Genomic DNA, 23,892 nt, shown 5'->3' with positions numbered 1-23,892 from the left:
TCCACCTCCATCCTGCATCTGCCCAGTGTGTAGTTAAATTGCCTCTTGTCTGGTTGGCATATACCAGATAAGCTTTCATCAACCAGGGCAGCAGAAGATATGCTGGGCTGTCTAAATTCACAGTTGACATGGACATCCCATTGACAACTGTGGTGTTAGGGGGGAACAAAGTATTAACTTGACCATATTGAAACAGACCAGTCCTCCAGCCAGGGCTGGCGCTTCCATTTAGGCGACCTAGGCGGTCGCCTAGGGCACCAGGATTTGGGGGGGCGGCATTTTGCCGCCCTTGGCGGCAATTCGGCGGCGGGGGGTCCTTCCGCGCTCTGGGTCTTCGGCGGCAATTCTGCGGCGGGTCCTTCACTCGCTCCGGGACCCGCCGTCGAAGTGCCCCGAAGACCGGGAGCGCGGAAGGACCCCCCTGCCACAGAATTGCTGACGACGACCGGGAGCGCGGAAAGACCCCCGCCTAGGGCGCCAAAAACCCTGGCGCCGCTCCTGCCTCCAGCACACGTCGGCATCATGTACCCTGCCAGTCCAACCGATGGAAATGTCTATAAATAAGCCATGCTCCAAAAGGGCCTGCATAACAATGCAGTAGTATCCTTTCCTGTTAATGTGCTTGCTTGCTTGAAATGTCAGGCATAGGATGGGTATAGATATATGTGTATCCCATCAGTCACATCTGCACAGCTTGGAAACTCCATCCATTCAAACTTTGCAATTATGTCAGAGATATATCTAGTTGTTCCAGTCCTGGGGGCCAGCACAGCATTAATTGCTTTGCACACACCTCCATGACCATTCTGCCAACCATGGATTTGTCTACCCCAAACTGTCTCCCCCAAACTGATTACCAACAGATCTGTAACACTCTGCAGTTGCCAGCTTCCACAGGCTGACAGCAACACACTTCTGGATCATTATTGGCTCTCTCATCTGGTTGCTCTGCTTCACCAGGGCTGGGGCATGCTCCTCAAAGCTCCAGAAATGTGGCTTTTCTCATGTGAAAGTTCTGGGGCCACTGCTTGTCATCCCGTTTCCATCACAATGTGGTCCCACCACTGTGTGCTTCTGGTCCTGGTCCACAATTAGCAGCCTGCATAACGGGGGGAATCTGCCATGAGAAACAGCATCTGCTTGGTCCATGCCTCCATCTCCTGGTCCCATTCTTTTGTTGTGCTGCTACTTGTAAGCCGCTGCCTCTGTCTTCTCCGGGTCAAAAGCAGCCTCTGAAACATCTGTCACCATTTCTTGGCAACAGCCTCTGCAGCTGCACAAAAAAGAAACATTTCCATAAAAAGCAGCAGTTGTCGGTTATTAGGGCAAGCCGGATCCATACCTTTGGCACACAGCAGCACACCACCACCTCCGCTTGGGTCCTGCCAGCACATGAATTACCCAGGACCAGACAGTTTCCTCCTGCAGTCCCCAGAGTGGGCAGCAAGTGTTTCCCCACAGCATCCTGCAAAGGCGAGCATAGAGCAAGGCAGTGAGATGTGGCACTATGAATCTAATGACAGGTGCTGTAAGTACCTAGAAGGCTGGAACCTGGGCCTATGGGGGTTCTGGGCTGCTGACACCTCTGCATCACCACAGGAGGCTTATGCTAGTTGTCCCCTGTGATGCTAGGCTCAGCAGGAAGTACTGCTCAGCAAGGACTGACTGGTGGCCCCTCACAGGGCACTGGGTGGCTGATACCAGTGTATAAACCAGGAAGCCATGATGGGGAGCTTTCTGAGCAACAGCACAGGCTGACTGCTCCAGTCCCAGCTTGCAATACACCCTAGACTCTGGCTTCTGACCCTGGTTTGTCCTCAGCTTTGCTATTCGATTGCTGCCCATAACCTAGCACTAGGGTGACCAGACAACAAATGTGAAAAATCAGGACGGGGGTGGGGGGTAATAGGAGCCTATATAAGAAAAAGACCCAAAAATTGGGACTGTCCCTATAAAATCAGGACATCTGGTCACCCTACCTAGCACCCAATCCCAGTCTCCTGCCTGCCTCCTGATGCCTGACTCTCGGTTTGCCCTCTGCCCTGTCTCAGACTCTGACCCGGCCTGACTCCTGCTCTGACTGCCCACTTCCCAGTCATGACATTCACCCAGACCGTTACGATGTTTATCCTGACTAGATACAACACCTGTGCAGACCTGGCGTGTGACAGCACGTGCTTATTTGACAACGTGGTCATGCAGTAGTGAGTTAGTGTGACTGGGCTCTGTTTGGCTAGGGGCTAGGAGGAAGACTGATCCCCAACTTCCTACTAACAGGTGCCTCTCATTGTAAGGACCAAGTGGTGCAGGAGCCAGCTGCAGACCCACTCCTTCCCATTGGAGGGGAGGAGTGTCATTCCAGAACAAGGGCAGGGGATTGGTGCTGCAGGCCAGCTGGTCAGCTCTGGGCTAATCAGAAAGAATGCTGATAGGACAGCGTGCTGCCCGCGGCCTGCAGAAAGGGCAGAGGGTAATGCAGCCGAGAGCTGTGGCAGATGATTATTTTCTGTCCTGCATGAAGCAAAACCCCACGTCAGTAAATCTTACATTGGCATGCAGACTTAAAAAGCATTAACTTTTAAACTCTTGGTTCATGCTGTGAGCAAGTAAATGAGGTTGTGGTGTAAATTTTATTCCAAGGAGTTAGATTAAAATAATACCACGGGACATTATGATGTCCTCTTTCAACTAGTTACATGATAATGACAGGACTAACGGGATTGGAAGTTTAGCATTTAATGTGTCTCTAAAAGTGTTAGGAAGACCATGCTTAGTGTGTCTAACCCCAAAGTGTTGGGCAGAGCTGGTTGGAAAAATGTCGACAAAACTAGTTTCCATCAGAGAATGCAATTTAGTCAAAATCCAAACCTCCTGTTTCAACAGTTTCAGAACAAAAAGTTTATTTTTCCTGTCAAAATGACTTTAATTTTTTTATTTTGTATTATATTACATATTGTATACTAGAATAAAAAACTTTTCATGTCAAAACCAAAACATTTCAATTTTCTCGAAATGAAACATTTCAATCAATCCAAAATGATTTTTTTCCTTCAGAATTTTCTTTCACAGAGAATTTTGACTTTTTTAGGACTTGTTCCAAATTGGAATGAAAACAAACTTCAGGAACTTGAAATCCTTTGCAAAACAGAATGTCTGTCCTTTGCCCAGCCTTAGTGATGGGTTATGCCTCCGTTCCTGCTTCAGACTAGACTTTTTTCCCCCAACTACTTTAATTCCACTGTGATCTCTTTAGCTCATCACTTAAAGCCAAAGAACCATAAATCAGAGTAGTACAAGAGAAACTAAATTCTACACAGAAACATTCTACCGGATGCTGTCTTCGGTATTATTATTTTGGGGAAATTCTCTGGCCTGTGTTATATAGGAGGTCAGTCTAGATGATCACAATGGTCCCTTCTGACCTTGGAATCTATGAATTGTAGTGGTATGCCATCTATGTATGCAATGCATGCTTTGTATGACCCCAGCTGGTGTATCACAGACAGGATCCTGCCTGTGGGACTATTCTGTCCAGCCTTTGAACGTGCATGGAGGACATCATCTTGTAGAACAAAATTGCATCCTCTGCATAGCGTGACCTGGTATGCACCTAACGTGTGAGATCACGCTGCACGGAGGATGCCATTTTGTGGCACGTCACTGAAAAGGTTGGAGAAGAAATGGTTATGGAAAAATAGTTATGATTATTCTGGGTTAATAAAGTTATTTTTGAGATGCTTCCTGCATATACCAAGTGCTTACTCTTCTGTTTTTGTGTGTTCTATGGGTCATCTCCTGTCGGATAACCCTGTGTTTCTTGTGCACATAGGGCCAGACTCCCTGCTGACGTAAATTTGCAAAACTCAATTTGCACTAGTAGAACATTTGGCCTATAATATTTACCCCATTGTTTTCATATTCGATTTAGGAATGAACTTGCTTTGTCACTTTTCTTCACTTTGTGTCTGCTCTTTATAACTTGACAGAACAATAATTTAAGGAGGGTGAGAAGCAGGTTAATAAAACTGTCCTCAAACAACATAGAGGGATTAAGGTGCTGATCTTTAGCCCCGAGAACTTGTACAAACAAAATAGAAATGACTTATTGCCATCATAATTCATTATTTAATTTTCTCTCTAGAAGTCCAACACCAGAGACCTTTGTTACAGTCCTGTTTTTTCCCTCCAGTGTTATTTATGATACTATATTAAATTTTCATCAACAGCTGCATATGCAAAAGGCTTTTTTTGTCTGATGTGAACACAACCACTTCTTTTGAGATGCTGTGTGGAATATAGAAACCATTACAACTTTTATGGATACTTAGGAATCCCCTAAATCTGAAGTTGTAGGAAGAAAAATTCTTGTGAAGCACAGGAGCTGATTCACTTGGATATTTCCTTTTTAACAAAAAAAATTGCATGCTCTTGTGTCACTTCATTTTAAAATGAATCTGTTTCACAGGAGTTCAGTAAAGGTCTGACCATGTGAAAACCGCTTACTTTTTTCCTGCAATATAAACAGGATGGATTTTTAAAAATAATTTCTATAAAAAAATTACGATAAGCTTGTAGGGAATTGAAACTTGATCTTCTGAATGTCTGAGTAGTAAAGCCTTATTGGAGGTTTATAACAGAAGCACCAACAGGCATTTCACTTTCGTGATAATATTAATATTGATTTTCATGTGTTGCTCTATCATTGCAAAAAGAATAAACATAAACCTAGAATATTTTAGGAACAGGAAATAACAATGTTGCCCAGAAACAACATTCTGATTAATTCTTCTTTAATTTAGCGCCTATGGGAAGGTATAATTTCCTTTTTTATTTTCACTCCCACTCCCAACACTCATCTGTAACCTCTATGTACACTCTCCCCTGTGATCTCCAACCTCACCCTCCTGCCCATACCTCACCTCCTAAACCATGAACTCTACCTGTGCTTAACCACCACCTAGAGCAGCATTTCTCAAATGCGGCCACGGTGGCTGCATGCGGCCACCAGAGGCTTTTCTTGCAGCCACAGCCACCTGGGCAGTGATTGGGGGGGGGGGGGGGGGCGGCAAGCATTAGCTCCTCCCCTGGGTCTGCAAGTACAGGTTGGGACCTGCCCCCCCCCCCCCCCGAGCCATAAACACCAGAGGAGCAGACAGCTGGTGTCAGTTCTCCACCTTCCCATGGGTAGTGGGGCTCAGGCTTCTGGCTTCAGCCCTGGGGTGGCAGGCAGCAAGCTTCAGCCATGTGGCGGCAGGCTCTGGCCACTGGGCTTCAGGCTCACCAACCCCCTCATCGCCTCTGGCCCCCACTGCCTCCCACGGCCCATGACCCATCCACCCCATCACCCCTGACCCCCCAATGCTTGCCTACCCACCTCCCCATGTAAGGCTTAATTAGTCCCCCGGCTTGCCAGGACTGAGAAAGTCTGCTGTGAAAAGTGATATATGTATGTTTGTTAATATCACTTTTCACTGCTGCCCAGCTAGCTAACAAGTCTGCTGCTGTGAAAAGTGATATTAACATACAAATATCACTTTTCACAGAAGCAGACTTACTAGCTAGCAATTCTATTAAAAAAACAAACAAACAGAAACCAAAAAAGCAAAAGGAACAACAACAAAAAAGGCAAGAACATGCAAAACACCTTATTTGTGTTTCTATTCTGTTTAGGTCCAATAAAGAATAGAGACAACTATACATTGTTGTTATTATTGAGTCTGCAAAAAAACCCTACATAAACAAATTACAATGATTTGGACAGGTATATGTGCATATTTATTTGTTTTTCCTAAAGCTAATTAAGTTTTTTGGAAAAATTGTCATATTGGCCACCAGCAAGAGTTGGTGGCCGCATTATGAGGCCACCAAAAAATTTGTTGCGAGAACCCCTGAAGAGGGCATAGCTTTTTCTGAGCTCAGCCCATTGTGGGTAGTTTACAATTTGTCTCAATAATAACTAATAATAAATTCCCTCTGTGTTTATAGACAGACATAATTTTTCAGTTACAACTCTTCTGTCATGTCACTGGTGTAGAATCACAGTTACATTTCAGTGGTAGGTAGATTGATATTATGTATTGTGGGAGATGGTCTTGTTGGACCATCAGGACTGGACATCAGGACTCCTGGGTTCTATTCCTGACTCTGCTTCTGACTCATGGTGGACAAGTCACCTACGTGCCCTGCCTCAGTTTCTCTACCTGGGATGGTGATATTTTCTTGTATCACAAAGAGGCTGCAAAGGGACTTTTTCATGTCTCTAAAACACATGGCGGTCTTTGGATGGATTTTGCTATAGAAGGGCAAAGTATTCAATATGACAGTGAAAGATGCTAAGATAAATCGATTTCAGGGGAGACCAAAGAACCACACAAGGTCCAAACGTGTTCTCGGAAGTCCTAAAGTAAGGCTTAAGGCCCACCCTTAGTGTAAGTGCAAGGTGATCAAAGAGTGATCAGCTTCCAGCTGTCACTGCTGCTAAATTCAAACAACAATTCATTTAACAAGGAAGATACATGTACAAACCAATATTGTGGGGTTTGTGCATTTATTTTAATAAAGTGCAGCCCACAGCCTCCTGGCAAGCTGCCAGCATGGGGTTGAAAAGTTTAGGTGTCTCTAGCGTGTAAAGGAATGTAGGATCTTACAGTAGGTAAGGCAGCATATACATGAAGGCTATTTTTAGCCCATCTGTTTTTACAGAAACAAATATTTAACAACAACAACAACAAAATTATCTGCAGGTGCAATGGGAGAATTTATTTTTAAAAGCCTGGCTGCAAACCTAGCATTTTCCAAAGATAAAAAAGCCAAGTACAGTCAGGCAATCTGAGCCAAAAGCACAGCAAGCAGCATCTCCACTAGGTCAAGGGGACCGAGATTTTATACTTAACCCAGATTTTATAGATTAATGTTGGACGAGAACTAGGTCAGGAAGAACCACTGAGCAGCATGTACAGCAAGCGTCCTCTTTTCCCAGCAAGTCAACTTGCTTTCTTTTTCTTCTTTATAGATTGTTGTACATTTAATACAGAGTTTGTAGCCTTACAGTTTAGAGGATCCCAAACAATAGTGCAACACCAAACCTCAGAAAAAGTTAATTATCTTCCCCTCTAGTGTCACTTCTGGATGGGGTCTGAGTCATGTCCTGGATCCCTTCCACACCAGTCATACTCCAGTAAATTTGACATCTTTCCTGCTTTTTCTGGGATCGTCTCAATTTTGTCCTGGTGATCCTGACTCCTACAAGCACCAGAGAAATCTGGAAAAAGTGCCAATCCTACACAGCTGCTGGAGGAGAGTTTCAGGGAGTAACATTTTGCTTTTAGTTTTTGCTGCCCGCTTTTCATCTTTATGGTTTTTATTAAAGTGGGAATGGATCTCTTTCATCTGTTGGGTTGGTTGACTTGCCTGAGACAGTCTCAGGTTTTCCCTTGTTCCATCTGTGGTGGTGATGGAGTCTACGGTCTCTCTTGAGTGTTCATGTGACTCTTTAGGTCTTGGTGGCTCTGAGCAGAGGGAGAGATGTATGAGGATTCTTCTGTGGTCGTATTGGAATTTCCTGTTTGGGACAGACACTTATAGTAGTTAGTGCTGGAGTGACTCCCTCTTGGGGGATATAGGCTCTCTCCTGAGCTGAAAGGTGTATGAAGAACTGTCCTTAGCATTTTTAAGTGGGCCTGTGAAATAATTTTCTCATTCCCCCAATGCAACTAATTCATGTCCAAACAATGTTGACTACCAGGCACTGCATGGAGTTGATATTTTTGGGGACGGTTTAATGAAATGATTCTTTGGGATGTATCCAAACTTTAACTGCCTCTACAAAAAGGGTGTATACAGGGGAAGATCTTCACGTTCCCCCCCGTCAGCCTCTCACTGGAAGAGGCACAAAGCCTAGCTGGGAATGGATGACAGGGGATGGATCACTTGATGATTACCTGTTCTGTTCATTCACTTTGGGGCACCTGGCATTGGCCACTGTCGGAAGACAGGCTACTGGGCTAGATGGACCTTTGGTCTGACCCAGTATGCCTGTTCCTATGTTTTTATGCTTATATCAGGGTCTGTGCAAAGCTGCCAACAGTTAAATTTTTTTTGCAAGGTACAAATTAGTTGGTGCCTAGCAACTTCCAGGTCTCCAACTCACCAGAGAGTTGTAGGTCCTTTAATATATTAACTTTTTACACAGCACTTTGCAAACATCAACATCATTAAACTGAATACCACTGAGACATAAATGGTGTTCTCTCCATTTCACACATGGGGAAAATAAGACATAAATTAAGCCCCAGTAAGAAGCGCTCTCTAATTCCAGTGACTTTATGTCCGCTTGCATGTTAATGTCACTGTGTATTGACAGTGTTTTTTCTAATGGTACATGACATGGGGAAGAGAATGGGGACAATGAAATAAATGTATCTGAAAGGAGTCCGTATCCCCAAGCAGGTCATATCCAGAACAAAGCTGAGTATCTGCATGTGTGTGCAGAGTATGAAACTGTAAAGAGGAACATTTCTCCACCCACACCCCCTAATAGAGAGTGTCAGGAATGGAAAGGGAAGCGGCTGGACCAATCTGTTTGTACACGATTCTGGGTAGAGTTGGGGAAGCCAATGGCAGGGTCTCCTTTTTCCCCTAGAGAGAAGGGAGAGTTGAAAGTGGCAGGATCTTTCTCTTTACCTCTCTGCTAATCTGTAGGGAAGGAAGAACTAGTAGGGGGCAACGATCTTCCCCAGGAAAGGGAGAATAGGGGAATTGCTTGGCAGCCTTAGCCTGCATGATTAGTATGGCATATACCTCTGGGAGGGTGACTGGCCCAGCACATCTAGCTAGCTAGCTGGGTGATGTCAAGGCACAATGTCTTATTATTATTATGATCTAGTATTTGTGTTACACAAGTGGCTAGTGGTCCAGGTCAGGACCCAGGTACCGTTTTGCTGGATACTGTAAATAAAAAGAGTCCCTGTTCCAGAAATGACATGATGCAACAATCAGAAGAAAAAGACAATAGGGGATGATGGGACGACATGGCAACAGTCGAACTAGCATGCTTTGCATAAAACCAATAACCTCTGCTCTGCACCACCAGGCCTCTTTATCAGCTGTTTGTGCTTTCATGCCATCATGACAGAGTAAGTCTTTAAGGAGTGATTTGAAGGAGGGCAAGGTAGTGGTTTTATGGATTTTGGCAGGGAGCGTTTCCCATGCAAAATGGGCATCAGAGGAGAAAGCAGATTAATGGGCAATAAAGGCTGGCATAGTGAAGGTAGGGTTTAATGTTGCACTAGTATACTAGACCTGATAGGTAGAGGCCATAGCCAAGTGGTTTGGGGGGAGGGATAGCTCAGTGGTTTGAGCATTGGCCTGCTAAATTCAGGGTTGTGAGTTCAATCCTCAAGGGGGCCACATAGGCAAAAATCTGTACTTATTCCTGCTAGTGAAGGCAGGGGGCTGGACTTGATGACCTTTCAGGGTCCCTTCCAGCTCTATGAGATAGGTATATCTCCATATATGGTTAAGGGCCTTAAAGGTGAGACAAGAAGCTTGTAGTTGATGCAATGGGTAAAGGGGCAGTGAACAGAAGCACAGAACGGTGATGTAGAAGAGCAGCCAAGCAGGAAGATTGTCCTAGTAAGCAGTGCTTTGAATGCAGTTCTGAGGGGACTGGTTGGAGTGGTCAAGGCTAGAGAGGAAGACATTATAATAGTTGAGGTCCAGGGTGGGCCTAGTCTAGACACCACAGAAAAGGCCAGATATTTGAGACATAATGTAGGAAAAGGCAGCCAGGCTTAGACATAGTCTGGATGTGTGGGTTGAGAGAGGGGCCAAATCAGAGGTGAAACCCAGGTTACAGGCCAAATCAGAGGTGAAACCCAGGTTACAGGCCTGTGGCATTGGGATTATGTTGGTGTGATGTCCATGGTGATAGAGTAAGGGGGCAAAAGCAAGGGCTTGGGACAGGGAGATCGAAATCTCAGTTAGGCCATGTTGAGCTTGGACAGTCAAGAAGCCATGTAAGAAAGACAGGAGACTGAGATAGGCCATGAGCAGGGAGGTAAAGTTTGTGACTTGTCAGCATAAAGATGGAAGCCAAAGTCGTCCTTGTGGATTAGAGCACCTAGGAATAGTGAAGGGTTTTTGTCTTTGTGAGGTTACTGGCTGAGCATCTGAGGCTTGTGTGGAAACAGTTCAGGCACTGGCTTCTGTGACTGCTCTTGAGCAGCACCTTTAGCTTGCTGGGCTAAAACCAAGGCACGGGTCTTTGGGAGGATTATTGGCCCAGCATTTCTAAATTGCTGGGATGGTCCCAAGGTAAAGGCGCTTGTCACTCAGACTGCTGTGCTGCTGTCAGGGGGCAGGCTACTGTGAGGTCAGTGGCTCACATGAGGTCAGTAGATCAGCATCTTTAACTTGCCGGGCTCAAGTGAAGACTTGGGCCCCTTGTGAGGTCACTAGTTGAGCACCTCTAGCTTGCTTAGCTGATGTCAAGGCCCAGGGACTAATCCACTGTGAACGTACTGCCTCAGCAACTGTTGCTTGCTGGCTTGATTTCTAGGCATGGGCCTCTCTGCCATGTGGCTAGTCGAGCACCCGTAGTTTGATGTTAAAGCACAGGTCTTTATGAGCTCCTTGGCACAGATCTTTGCAGTTGTAACTGGCTTACTGGAGTCAGTGGATATTGACCCCCTACCACACCTGACAGTGTGGAGGATTTCAACATCCCTGATTTCTCTGAGACTCTGTTTGCTTCTAGGAAAATGTGGAAGGATTGCAACTACAGGCAAGTCTCATCTTACGTGCATTTAACATGTGTGAATTCAGCTTTGCGCGATCGGGGGGAAAAAAAAAAAAAAAGAGAAAAATAACAATTTAAATACTGTACCTTTAGTGCGGGCAATTCCGCCAGCCATTACACTCAATGTAATTTTGACTATATGCGATTTTCGCTTTACGCGCTGACAGCGGAACGTAACCCAGGCGTAAGATGAGACTCGCCTGTACTTTCTCCACTTCTCTGCTACAATGAGCGATTAAGGTGCCTTTCCCCCCCCCCCCCCAAAAGTTTCATTTTTCATCAATGCTCATAGACTTTAAGGTCAGAAGGAACCATATACAGAGTCAATACAAACAAAAATTCATTTACTGACAATTAAGGTTGCACCAGGACATGCCCTAACTACTCCAAACCTTTAAAGCATAGAACTAAGGAATTACAGGGGGCTGGGAATGCATTGGGGAGTGGTGAGGGGGGCTGGGCTGGGTGGTGGTCTGTGGGCTGAGGGAGGTGACAGGGTTCTGCGGGCGAGGCTGGTTTAGTGGGGCTGGGAGCAAGACTGGGGGGGCTGGGGGAGGTGACAGGAATCTGGGAGCAGGACTGGGGTGGTTTGGGGGGTGCTGGGGGCGGGGCTGAGGGAGGTGATGGAGACCTAGGGGCAGGGCTAGGGGGTGTTTTGGGGGAGCTGGGGGGGTGGAGCTGAGGGAGGTGCTCGGAATCCGGTGGCAGGGCTGGGGGTGGTTTGGGGGATGCTGGGGGTGGGACTGAGGGGTTTTGGGGGGCTGGGGGAGGTGACGGGGAGCTGGGGCGGGGCTATGGGGTTTTGCGGGGGGGCTGAGGGAGGTGAGGGGGCGGGGCAAAGGGGGTGGTCTGGGGGGCTGAGGGAGGTGACGGGGAGCTGGGGCGGGGCTAGGGGTTCTGCGGGGGGGCTGAGGGGCGGGGCAATGGGGGTATTTTGGGGGGCTGAGGGAGGTGATGGGGAGCTGGGGCGGGGCTATGGGGTTTTGCGGGGGGGCTGAGGGAGGTGAGGGGGCGGGGCAAAGGGGGTGTTTGGGGGGGCTGAGGGAGATGACGGGGAGCTGGGGCGGGGCTGAGGGAGGTGAGGGGGCGGGGCTGCCAGGTTTGTGTGTCCCCCCCACCCTGGCTGTTGCCGGGCGGTACCACTGTCCGTAGCGGGGGGGGGGCGTATCGGTTACTCCGCAGGGCCGGGCCGCGCCGGGCCGGGGAAGAGGCGGTGGTGGTATCGGGGAGACCTCGTTCCAGCTCGGGGTCGGGGTCTCCTCAATCCGGGCTGCGGGCGGAGAGCAGGCGGCCGATCCCCCCCTCCCACAGCGGGCGGGGTGGTGCGGTCCGGCTCTCGCCCCGCCCCCTCCCAGACTCCCGGGGCGAGGCGGCCCCAGCCCGGCTCGGCGCAGCGCCCCCTGCGCTCCGCCCCCTGCCCCGCGCGCACAATGGCGCTGCCGCCCAGGCCGTCGCTGCTGCTTCCCCCGCCGTCCGCCGCTCTTCGGAGGGGCCGCCCCAGGCCCCGCGGCGGCGCCGAGTCCGTCGTCAGGTAACGGCCTCGCCTGGGGACGGGAGGGGGCAGGAGAGGTGGGGGTCTGAGGCGTGGGGGTGGGGCGCTGAGGGGGCGGGGCAGGAGTGGGGGGGCATCTGCATCGGGGGGTGCGGGGAGTGGGGCGGATGCGTGGGAGGGCCGGGGGGGGGGCAGAGGAATGGGGGGGAAGGAACTTGGGGGTGGCTGTGGAGTGGGGGTGGCTAGGTGGGACTGGTGGGGCCATTATAGGGCTGGGGTGGTTAGGTGGAACGAGGGGGGATGTTGTAGGGGCTTGGGGTGTGGGGTTGGGGGAGGGGATTAGCAGGGCAGGGTGGCCTGTGAGAAGGGGGTGGTTTGGGGTCGGTATAGAGGGACGGGCGATAAGGGGGGTGGGCATGGTGGGGGGTTGAAGTGGGGTGCGGACAGCGAGAGCATGGGTGTGCGCGTGGGAGGGGGGGTGGTTCCCCAGGCATTGTAGGCGTTAGGTCAGGGAGCTGCTGTTGTTGGGTTGCTAGGGCTCTGCCCATTTTTCTTACCCGTTTCCAGTTGCCTGGCAGAGGGAGCACGTGGGTGTATTAAAACAGGGCTCTTATTATAAAGTGTTTGATTATAAAGCACCATGAACAGGATGAGGTGCCAGGTGCCTGAGGCCCTGAATAATTAAAATGCAATATATGGCAGCAGTTAACTGTATAAAGTAGATAATAGAGTGACAGGCATCTAGCATATGCAGCGTCTAAAATGCCGCCACAAAATGTTTTGCAGAGATGCCAAAATTTAAAATGGCTAAAGGTATATATATATATTTTTTGTTATATGTCTTCCTCTTTTTCTAAACAAATGCATAAAGTAGCCAAAAATAGGACTGTCAGTCTTTAAGGGTATATGCCTGTGTGTTAAATCCTCCAAGGCTAGCTCAAAGAATGGTGGTCTTTCTGTTTGTTTGCAGTGTATTAAGAAAACTGTTGTGTGAAGGTTACAGTCTTCTTCCTGGTGTAGTGGGAAATTTAATTAGGCATGAGAGATGGGGAGGAGAAAGGGGAATCTTATTCTTTGAAACTGCTTGTCCTTCAGCTGTGGTGTTGATGTTTTAAAATTAATACTGCTTCATTTTTGTTTGAAAATGGAAAGTATATATTGTAAAATTTGAAATAACATGGTGTTCTTTTGAGTCCATATGGTTTAATTTTCGTTTACTGAAAGAGAAAATGGTTTCTGTTCAAGCCTCTCTGCTCAGGGGAACAAGTGACCTTGGAATATGTGATCCTGTTTCAGTGCTGCCTGGAGAATTTCTGATTCCTTAGAAACATCTGTGAGTCTTGAGCTCCCTTAGCATATCCAGCCAGCATCTGTAACTCCTCCCACTAACATGCCAAATGTCATCTGCTAATTTGTTTTTGGCATTCCATTTCACTTCATGCACTGTAACTGTTTCAATTCAAATGGGGAGGAAAAGTCTGTTTGCAATGAATACTCCCAGACTGCCAATAAGAATTGGGGTGTAGCTAATAGAAGTAACTTAAAAATAAAACAAAACAGTCCTGCTCCCCCAAACTCAAATGGAAAATTATTAGAGTATATCATCATGGAGAAACATCCCAAGATAACTTTTCTTGGATCTCTTCCATGTGCTTCAGAATTTCTGGACTTCTGTAGGGTGCTTGGGAAATTGGCATTCATAACTGAAATCCTGGGCACTGTATCAGGAAAAGGGAATAAAGAATCTTAAATTGTCTTAAATAAAACTTACTGAACACTTAACTGCTAAAAGAAGTCTTCTAAGAAGTGTGTCGTTTCAAAAATTGATTTATTGCTTGGTTCTTAATGAGATTTTGTTTTTGTGAAGGATAGAACCAGATTTAATTTAATATTTTTTGCATGAAAATACATGCATTTTTTTAAAGAAAACATTGGGTAAAAAAAAATCTCAGCTAACAATGCAAGTTAAATTTATTTGTTATAGAATTATAAATAGCTGTCCACCCTTGTGTAACCATTGCAGAGCTATATAGTTTATTTTACAAACAAGGATAACACTGGTGATTTGTACTTTATAATACAAGTTACTACTTCAGAGGTAGGAAAAATGTAAAGTCACTGTCTATTAAAGTGCTTTCATTTTGATCTTCAGTAAGCCTGGCATGGTGTTCCATTGACAGGTGAAATATTTAGATGAGAGAGAGAGAGAGGTACTATTAAAGCAAAATTCTAAATAGGTCTCATAGCTTTCTTATATGGGAATCTTAGATAGGCATTCAGTGGAAAATCCTCATGTTCAGTGCCCTTCATATCGTACCTTTTGAATATTCATTGAGGCACACTCTGCCGTGTTTTTGCAGAAATGTTTCTGAGGCTGTGTGTTAGGGGTAGAAGGGTTAAGGGAATTGTCTTCAAATTTCTTGATGCTGAGGACATATTCCTGCTGAAGGCTTACATTGTGCATTGGTATAATTGTGCTGTTCTTTATGTATATTATGGAGGACAATATATATGTTGCATATGACACTCTCATTTTGAAAACACATTGAAAGGGGTGTGTTTCACTTTGAAAAGTTTTATGGCTTTTTAAGTGGGTTGCCTCTCAAAAGTCTTTGAAACCATTGTCCTGTGGACTAGAGATGGTTAATGTAACTAGTGGACTAACAAAATTATTTGAGCACTTCTTCCAAAGATGAACAATGTTCGGGCAGGATGGAAGCATGGTAGTGGATATGTTTGTTTTCAGCTAAGGCCTGGTCTATGTGCAGATGTTCGTACTAGTGGTTGGTTAGAGGTGTTTTGTTTTAACTGAAATTGTTGCACCGGTACAACTCACAATGTGCATGCTGTTATACTGGTATAAAGGTGCCTTGCACAGATATAGCTTATTCCCATATGGAGGGAGAATAAGCTATACATCTCTATAAGCAATTTCATATGGGTATTATTGTGTCAACAAAAGTTTTTTGGTTGTTTGTTTGTTAACTGCCTTAACTATACTGGGGTAGTTACTCTTGGGGGAATTCTGCGCCATTGCATATGTGTAGAATTTATGTCCCCTGCAGATTTCTTTGCGTCCCCGCAGAAAAATGACTTTCTGACGGGGAAGCAAAGGGAAGCCACAAGAGCGGTCATGCGACCCTCCCCAGCAGTATGTTTTGGGTGCCCAGGGCAGCCAGCAGAGAGGTAAATCACTGTGGGGGGCAGGACTGGGGAAGACCCAGCTCATGGCTCCTACCCTATGCCAGTCTCAGCTGCTAGTCGTCACTGTGCTGGGGAGGGTGGAACTTCCTCTTCCCCTGCATGGCATCTGGGGCTGGGTCAGACCCCCCCCCCCCAGATTTCTCCCCCAGCTGCAGGAAGCTCTTCAAACTTCCCCCTGCTTCCTGCCCCCATTGCTCCTCAGCTGCAGGGGGAGGGATCACTGTACAGGAAGCTACTCCCCTATCCACCCAACCCCCGTGCATCCAGACCCCTTCATATCCAGACCCTCCCACCGAGTCTCATCCCCCCTGCACTCAGAACCCCCCCCGATGAGCCCCACTCTCCCTGCAGCTGGACCACCCTGGTGAGCCATCCACATTCCCACCCCACCAAGCCCCAAACAGCTGCAACTGGATCCCGAACCCACTCCCCTAGCATTTGGACCCCCCAGAAACCCCTGCTTAGCTCTATTTCCCCCCCCGCTGAGTCCCACCCACCTTCACCTGGATCCCCCCTGCAGAATCCTATTACCGTTGGACCCAGAACACCCCAACAATCCCCTGTGGATTCCCCACTGAGCTGCCCGCACCCAGATTGTCCCACACAGAACCCTGTCAACTCACACCTGGATCTCCCCACACTAAGCCCCTCCACACTAGGATCCTTCCCTGCTGAGCCTGCCTGCCCACACTTGGTGCACCTGGCATGGAGAGGCAGGGCCCTAGGGTGCTTCTGGGGTAGGCCCGGCCCTTGTGTTGTGTCAAGGTTGACTGCAGCCTCACCACTGAGTCTGTGTCCCATGGGGGTGGAGGGAGGAGCTGCACATTGGTTTCCCACCTCTGTGAAGCCAGAGGTAGGAGAATTTGCAGAATTTTAAAATATTGTTTGCAGAATTTTTAACTTTTTGGTGCAGAATGCCCTCAGGAGTATGTAGTTAGTGATGCAACTTTTGTCTGCAGACCCAGGTCTAAGTGTACTAAGGAAAAGCATGGACAAGGGCAGGAGGGATGACACTCATGGAGTGAGATGGACAGAAGAGAGGGATGCATGTTTTTGTTACCTTTCTTAATGAAATATTATTTTCAATGCAAAGATTTTTCTTAATTGAGAAAAAAGTAAAACAAATATTTTTTTTCTAGTCATTTTCCCACAAGGCTTCACCAAGATTTTTTTCAACTTCTATTTTTAGATCACTGTTGAAAATTTCTTTGGCCAAGTTTTGAGAATGTGAATAGAGGGGGGGGAAAAGACCAGACATCAAAATGAGGTAGTGATACTCAGGGCTTGAAAAATCTACTTGACCCCTACTGGCCAAGGAGTGAAATCCTTGTCTAGATTAAAGAAATCAAATGGTAGTACAGCAATTGATTGTTCTTACATCTATACGGTTACAAAACAGCACACTATAATGTCCACACTAGACTTGTCTTACACTGCTTCAGGTAGAATGGCAGTTATCTTTTACAGCTCTCTTAACCAGGAAGACAGAGGTCTCTGTCTTCTTGCATTACCACTCTGAAATGCCCCTTTGTCTTCAGCTGGGTGTACAACATGAGACTTCAGTCTCTGCCCACCCACATACCCTCTCCTCTTGGCCCAATTCACCCACATATGCTGCCCCCCACTCTGGTTTTTCCATGCATCAGTTTGCAAAACCAGTCATGGTTCATTGGCTGATACTTCTGCTAGCAAATGACACATGGTTCATCAGAATGAGAGTATTGATTGGTGTTTGGGGGCTGCAGTAGGAGGAGCCAGAGAGATCTGCATTTTTTTCAGCTGGCAATCTACTGTTGAACCACTGGCTGAGTACCAGCAGAGTGGGACTGCAAGAGAGCTCCATGAGTTTAGTGAAAGGTATTGAACCAATATATTAACAGATGTTCAGACAAGTGGTGATTTTTGTTTTTTTTGAATGGTCCACATTATCTTCTTACCCCATTTCTTCAGTGTGCTTCCTTTCCACAGCTTTGTCTCCATCTCACACCTTCCCTTCATTAGTGTAATTATGCTCAGGGTTTAATACTGGGGTAGTTAATAGGCAGACTGTGGGCCAAATTTGGACTGCCAGATGGTTTTGAATGGACCCTGAAATCTTTTATTTATCTTTTTTTAATTATTATTATTTTCTCTGGAATCTGGACCTTGACTATACCTTGACCAAGAAATTTGGACCATGACAAAAAATAGATTATCCCTGGTTTAGTATATTGTATCTTCCCTTAATTATCACCCGTTTATGTAAGAAAAAAAGTTTAATGTAAAGAATGCATTGTTTTGGTACATGATGAAAAAGCATGCATACAAGCCAACACTGCATTTGTTCAGAACAACAGTGCTGGGCTGCTGAAAAGTGCTATCCCTTTGTGTTCAGTGACCATTCACAAATATAGTACATTGCCCAAACTGTAGAAGTAGCATCACAAACTTAGTTGCTATTTATTTTGCTTCAAATGACATCTACACTATCCTTCAGCCTTCAAAAGTCATATGCCATTTGACTTTCACTGATGTGATCGATAAAGACATGGCTTTGTCTCTGTAATCAATGACTGATTTAATTATTCCAGGAGCAAGAGAAACTTCACCCAGAATCACTGCAGAAACAACATTTGTGTGTGTGAGAGAAATAATATATTATTTTACATTCCTTGTGTACAAACTACAAGAAAAATTCATTTTGCCTGGCCAGTGGCTGCTCTGTAAATTGATATCAGTAGTCCCTCAAGGTCTACTTCACAGTAGAAGAGCAACCTTTCTGGTTGTAATACTCACTTGGCATATGCTTTCTCATTATCTGCACCTGGGGAAAAGCTTCACTTGTACTTAAATCCTTCCATTATTATTGAGATTCTTGATTGTAGTAAAAACAAACTCCTGTTTGAATATGTCTGCCTGACATTTGTATTAGTAGCTCCAACTCTTGATTTGCTCACGCCCAACAAATGTGCTGGACTACTGTATTCGATATCAGTAGTCCACCTTCATAGAGCAATAACAATGATTTTGTTAACAGCAAGGGCAGCTTTTGCATCGGCAAACTGCAACTAACGTTGGGCCAAAGTCCTCAAAGTAATAACTCAGTTACTTTTCATTATTTTTAGGTCTGCTGATGTACCACATCCTACTAATGTGGGTAGTTTTGGACCAGATGGTGCAACCTAGTCCTAACCTACAGGCATTTGACACTCTTTTGTCCTCTGGGCTGGAGTTAAGGAGAACGTTGGGGGTGGGGGACATTGCATTCTTTGAGCAGCCAGGTGTCCTCCTTTATCACTTTTGATATCTAAAGTACTGATGAACAGACTTTTGATGGAGGCATTTGTTTTGGTAGTCACTGTGTTGTCAGGAATTATGTGGCTGCCAAACTGACTCTCAGAATTCTTTGACAGTGTGGGGTTGCAATATGGGAGATTTTTCCTAAGTCCCTGCTTCTACAGCTGAGAGGCTATGGCCTTATATACTAACAAACTTCAACTGTAATTCACCACGAGTGCATCTCTATTGATGGTATTAGTGGTAGAAGCTGTGGTGTAGACAGGGCTCAAAAGAATTTTACCCACGTATCTAAATGGGAAAGCCAGGCCTGAGCTCTGTTTGTGCTCCAGATTCAATGGTTACAGCTGCTGCTCTGGTGGTGGATTACGGAAGCAAAGCTGTCTAGTGTAAATGCAAGTACACAAACATGGCCTCAGCATGGGGGGATGGGCTAAATCAGTGGTTTCTCAACCTTTCCAGACTACTGTACCCCTTTCAGGAGACTGAGGCCCGAGCCCCGCTGCCCACTTCATGGGGCCCCCTGTAGTCTGGGGCCCAGATAGTTGCCCTGCTTACCACCCTCTTAATGCCAGCTCTGCACTTGTGACCCTTCTCAACCCATCCTGTGACCCCCTCCTCCCCCCGGGGGCTCACAACTCCCATGTTGAGAAATTCTGATCTGGATGAGTTGACATACCCCCTGGAAGACTTTGTAGGAACCACGGTTGAGAGCTACTGGGCTAGATGCCATTTTGAGGTAGGCCCTTCCAACCCTATAGGTCTATTGTAAAACAGAATTCTGACATGAGTGCTGGTGCATTTACTCTTAGAACAGTAGTGGTGTTCAGATGTGCTAAATTGCCGAGGGGGCCCCAAGCCACTTTTTTTTTTTTTTTTTTTTGGTTCAAAACTTCATTAAACACTTGAAATAGGTGGTATAGACAGAGCTGTAGTAGCAAATATTACAAAGTGCGAGGAAAATATGAATCTAACAGACTTAAATCTCATGTACACAAAAAGCAAAAAAATGAATGAAATGTGGTCCTCTAAAACAGTGGTTTCCAAACTTGTTCCGCCGCTTGTGCAGGGAACGCCCCAGGCAGGCCGGGTGGGTTTGTTTACCTGCCGTGTCCGCAGGTTCGGCCGATCGCAGCTCCCAGTGGCCGCGGTTCGCTGCTCCAGGCCAGTGGGAGCTGCGGGAAGCGGCGGGGGCCAAGGGACTCACAAAGGTGCGGCATGAGCCTGAGAGAAGCTGAATACCTACAATTCCTGTTGAAGTTGGTGAGTTTTGAGGGTATTTGGCTCTTTCGTGGTCAGGCCCTTGTAACTCTGAAAACCAAAAACTTTGATTACTGAGTCCCAGGGTGTATTGATTTAAATCAAAATGCATTACCTAATTGATTTTAATCTTGTTTACATTTGTACTTTTTTAGTATTTTTCTTAAAGGTTAATTCTCATTGATTGGTAACCATTAAAACCTGTTGATTTGCAAGTAAATATAGCTTTGCAGAAAATTTGATGTGTTTTCCTAACCAGGAGGATAGACTATTTATTTAAGCAATTATAGCTTAAAATAGATTTATTAAGGTCTTTGCATGTTTTACTATGTTAGAAAATGTTGAATTTTCTTTATCTTATTTATCAGATTAATGTTTTACTTACGATTTGTGTCAAGCTGCATTTGAATGGAAATTGGAATGCAGTGAAAAATACACAAGTATCATTTTAGAATTGTTTTTAATTAGTTAGATAAAATTGCCTTATGTTCTGGATATATATGAATTTTTTTAAATCAAAACATGCTTTTTGCATTTAAAACTAACTCCCTTTTTAAACCAAGGAGGGAGATAGTGAATTTCTGATCACTGTCACCTTCAAGTTTTTAGAACTAGTAGATCTCATCCTCTCACCCCTAGTTTTTATTCATACATTGGAAAAAGAAAACATGCTTCCCTGCTTCTTCAACCCCAATCAATTTGTCAGCTTTGAACTAGTCTTTGAACTGAACTAATTTGAATAAACTGAAATGAGGAAAATATTCTCTTGGCACTGCAGAAGTGGCTATTGCTGTCCAAAAACTGACTGGGTACATCGACAAATTCTGATTCCAGGTGTTTAGCTAGGGAATTCGTTTACTGGTTTGACTTTAAAATTTAAGCAGCCAACATGTACTGATCGAATATTTTTGTTGTTTAATTTACATGACTTTACATTTTATAAGAAGTTTAGGCCTTCAACAATAAATGTTGTCATATCTTTACATTTTAAATATTTTTATTTTTAAAAATAAATGTGTGTATACATAAAAAACTTAAACAAGAATCCATATAAAAATAATCAAATTTTTATCCTCACTGCTGAGTTTGAAACTGCCATTGTTTGAGGTTAGAACAGTGGTATATATCCAGACCACTACTACTTGCTATTCTGTCTGAAAATGAGTTTATTTTTCATGTTTTATTCCCAAGTGAACCTTTTCTCAGTATTGCAAAATTGCCAACAGATTTAACATAATTGGCTATTTATATTTGAGTCAGGCCTATGGCTACAATGGCAATAACAGCAGGCCAGGATACATTTTGTTGGCAACTGCTGAGGAGTGACGTTTGTTTTAAAAACAATAGGAGAGCCCTTTGGAGTCAATTTTAAAAAATGGTTGTAGTGCAGTGTGAGAGCAGGAAACATCATTTGGCAAACCTCTTATTCCCAGACAGACAGCAAATATCTGTTTAAGCTCCTGAAGAGACATCTTTTAGTTGCTTGTAGATTTTGAATAATTGTGCTGTGGATCTTTCGGTTTCTTTAGTTCACTGACATCTATGAAATTAAACTTCACCATGTGTTAGGCAATTTCAGACATTTCTGTGGGAGGAGTGTAACGTTTGCCAATGTGAAACAAAGCATACGCAAAGCAACACTTCAGTACAGCAGTGGAACTACATCTGTTACATCTGCTGAATAATATCGTTTACCCACTTACCACAGCTGTGGTTATGGCTCAGACATATGGCAAACTAGTCTACAACCCTCAACAGGGAATCCGTTTTAATGGCACTCTGTTTCTGCCCCTTTCATCAGTAATATCAGACTGGGAAACAACAGGAAAAGGAAGTCTCTGTGTAGTGCACTGAATAAATTAGATGTAGGAATACAGGATGCAATTAAGAGTAATAAGGAAGGTGGCTGTTTTTTCCACAATCTGTGGTGGTGGTGGTGGGGGTATTAGGACTTTATTAAATGAAACAAAATACTGTGGCATTAACTTTGTATGCTTAGTCCTCATACATAACTCAGTCCTCATACATAAAACCACACACATTTGTCCAAAATTAAAATTTTGCTTTTCTGTAAGGAAAACTGCAAGAACACAGTAGTAGTTGTAATAACAATTACTAACTTGTCAGATCTATCACTCTTGCATATGCCTTTAGATATTGACAAATGTTTGCCAGTCTACTTGACCTTTTCAGCACCTTGCCTATTACTTGGGCTATGTCTTCACTAGAAACGCTGCACTGGCAGCACAGCAGCTGTGCTGCTGTAGCACTTGAGTGTAGACACTCGTTACAGTGAGAGGAGGAGCTCTCCAGTGGCTGTAGTTACCTCCCCTCCCCAAGAAGTGGTAGCTAAATCAACGGAAGAATTCTTCTGTTGACCTAGCGTTGTCTACAGCAGGGGTTAGGTCCGCTCAACTACATGGCTCAGGCCAAGTTTCAGTCAGACTAAATCAATCCAAATGTGCCCAAAAATGCTTAACTGATGCAGAGATGGCTGGAGAGGTGAGCAGATATTCTGAAAAGCTGACAATTCTCAATTCAGTTGTCTTCTGGTGATTCTGCTCAGTAGCAATGGCCCTTTCTCCAATCACCAATGTCTCAATAGATCTATAACTTGTTCTGTAGTAGACATTACAAGAGCTTTGGTATTCTCGTTAAATTACTTTTAACGTTTTAGAAAAAAAGTTTTCATTCAGAGGTAGACATAAGAGCGTAACATTTCCAATATCAAAACTTTCAAATGTGGGTTTGTATGTAAATACTTGAATAAAATAGAAGCTCAAAAATGAAATGACAAAGTATTTTTTTTTTTTTTTTTTTTGGAAGAGTTGGTTTTTCACAAACCTATTAGGTATCTAAATACTTTGGAGAACACTTAGGTAAAGGTAACTTTTATTTCTCAAATGAGGTAAAGAAAACTTGATCTGCTGAAGGTTATGTAGTGAACTTAGCACAAACAATTCATGTATAATCTGACCTATAATTTTATTTCCTATATTTTGGGGTTATTGAATGAAACTTTTTGTTGATGTTGAACTTTGTATGGTAATAAATTGGTTAGTAGGTGGAAAAATGAGGATTCCATCTCAAGTACACACTGAATAAAGAAATTTAATTGAAAAAGTATTGGGAAATTTTCAATCTGTTTCTTAGGTTTTGGATTCCATGTTGGGAATTTAAGAACAAACTATTGAGTCAGTGCACTACAAAATAATGATTAAGACATCTGTTTAACAAACCAAAAAAACCATACCTTGGCTAGTCCATCATTCTGTGCAATGCTCTCACTGAGTAACCGCGTAAACTTTGCTTTACCCTGGTCTTTGTGTAACCCACACACCTTCTGGGTGTGGTGTTCTGTCCCATCTAGTGGTACCAAGACAACTTAGAAAGAGAGTTAAATGAGTCTGCTCTACAGCCTTAGCTAACAGCCAGTTGACTTTTAGCTCATGCAGTAGAGGCTCATGCACTAAGTTCCAGAGGCCCCAGGTTCAATCCCGCATGCCAATGACTGGGGCCTGTTGGCGTTACATTTGCTCTTCATCTCTTCCTATTGTTTCCTATTTCTCACCTACCCAGATGTTGTCAGAAATTAGTTTAAGCTCCTTGGGACATGATTCCTGTCCCACATATTTTAATTGTCAGATGACTGGTATATCACTATAACAAACGATACAACATTTGATGGTGATAGCACTAATTGTTTTCAGTGTAGTAAAATATCTGGTTTCATTTTTAGCTTCATTCTAATACTGTATCTAAAAGTAACCTTGTCACATGGTACTTCAGTTTTTCAAAACTGGGAACTAGTGAACCATAATTTCTTTAAAGGTGACATGCAAATGAAAAAAAACTAGGTTTG

The 23,892-nt window shown here is 44.7% G+C and overlaps 1 protein-coding gene across 1 annotated transcript in view; it reads left to right on the top strand.

The window, feature by feature from the left end:
* Positions 1–2,121: 2,121 nt before the first annotated feature.
* DNAAF9 (dynein axonemal assembly factor 9) overlaps positions 2,122–23,892 on the top strand; it is a 131,069-nt gene continuing 109,298 nt past the window's right edge. Inside the window, exon 1 of the mRNA XM_065405753.1 lies at positions 2,122–2,204. Coding sequence (XP_065261825.1) covers positions 2,122–2,204 — 83 coding nt within the window. The remainder of the gene's footprint in view (positions 2,205–23,892) is intronic.

Source organism: Emys orbicularis, chromosome 5 (assembly GCF_028017835.1).
Source record: "Emys orbicularis isolate rEmyOrb1 chromosome 5, rEmyOrb1.hap1, whole genome shotgun sequence".
Taxonomy (NCBI): Eukaryota; Metazoa; Chordata; order Testudines; family Emydidae; genus Emys; species Emys orbicularis.
Note: the sequence above shows the minus strand (reverse complement) of the source record. Positions and strands in the feature narration are given on the sequence as shown.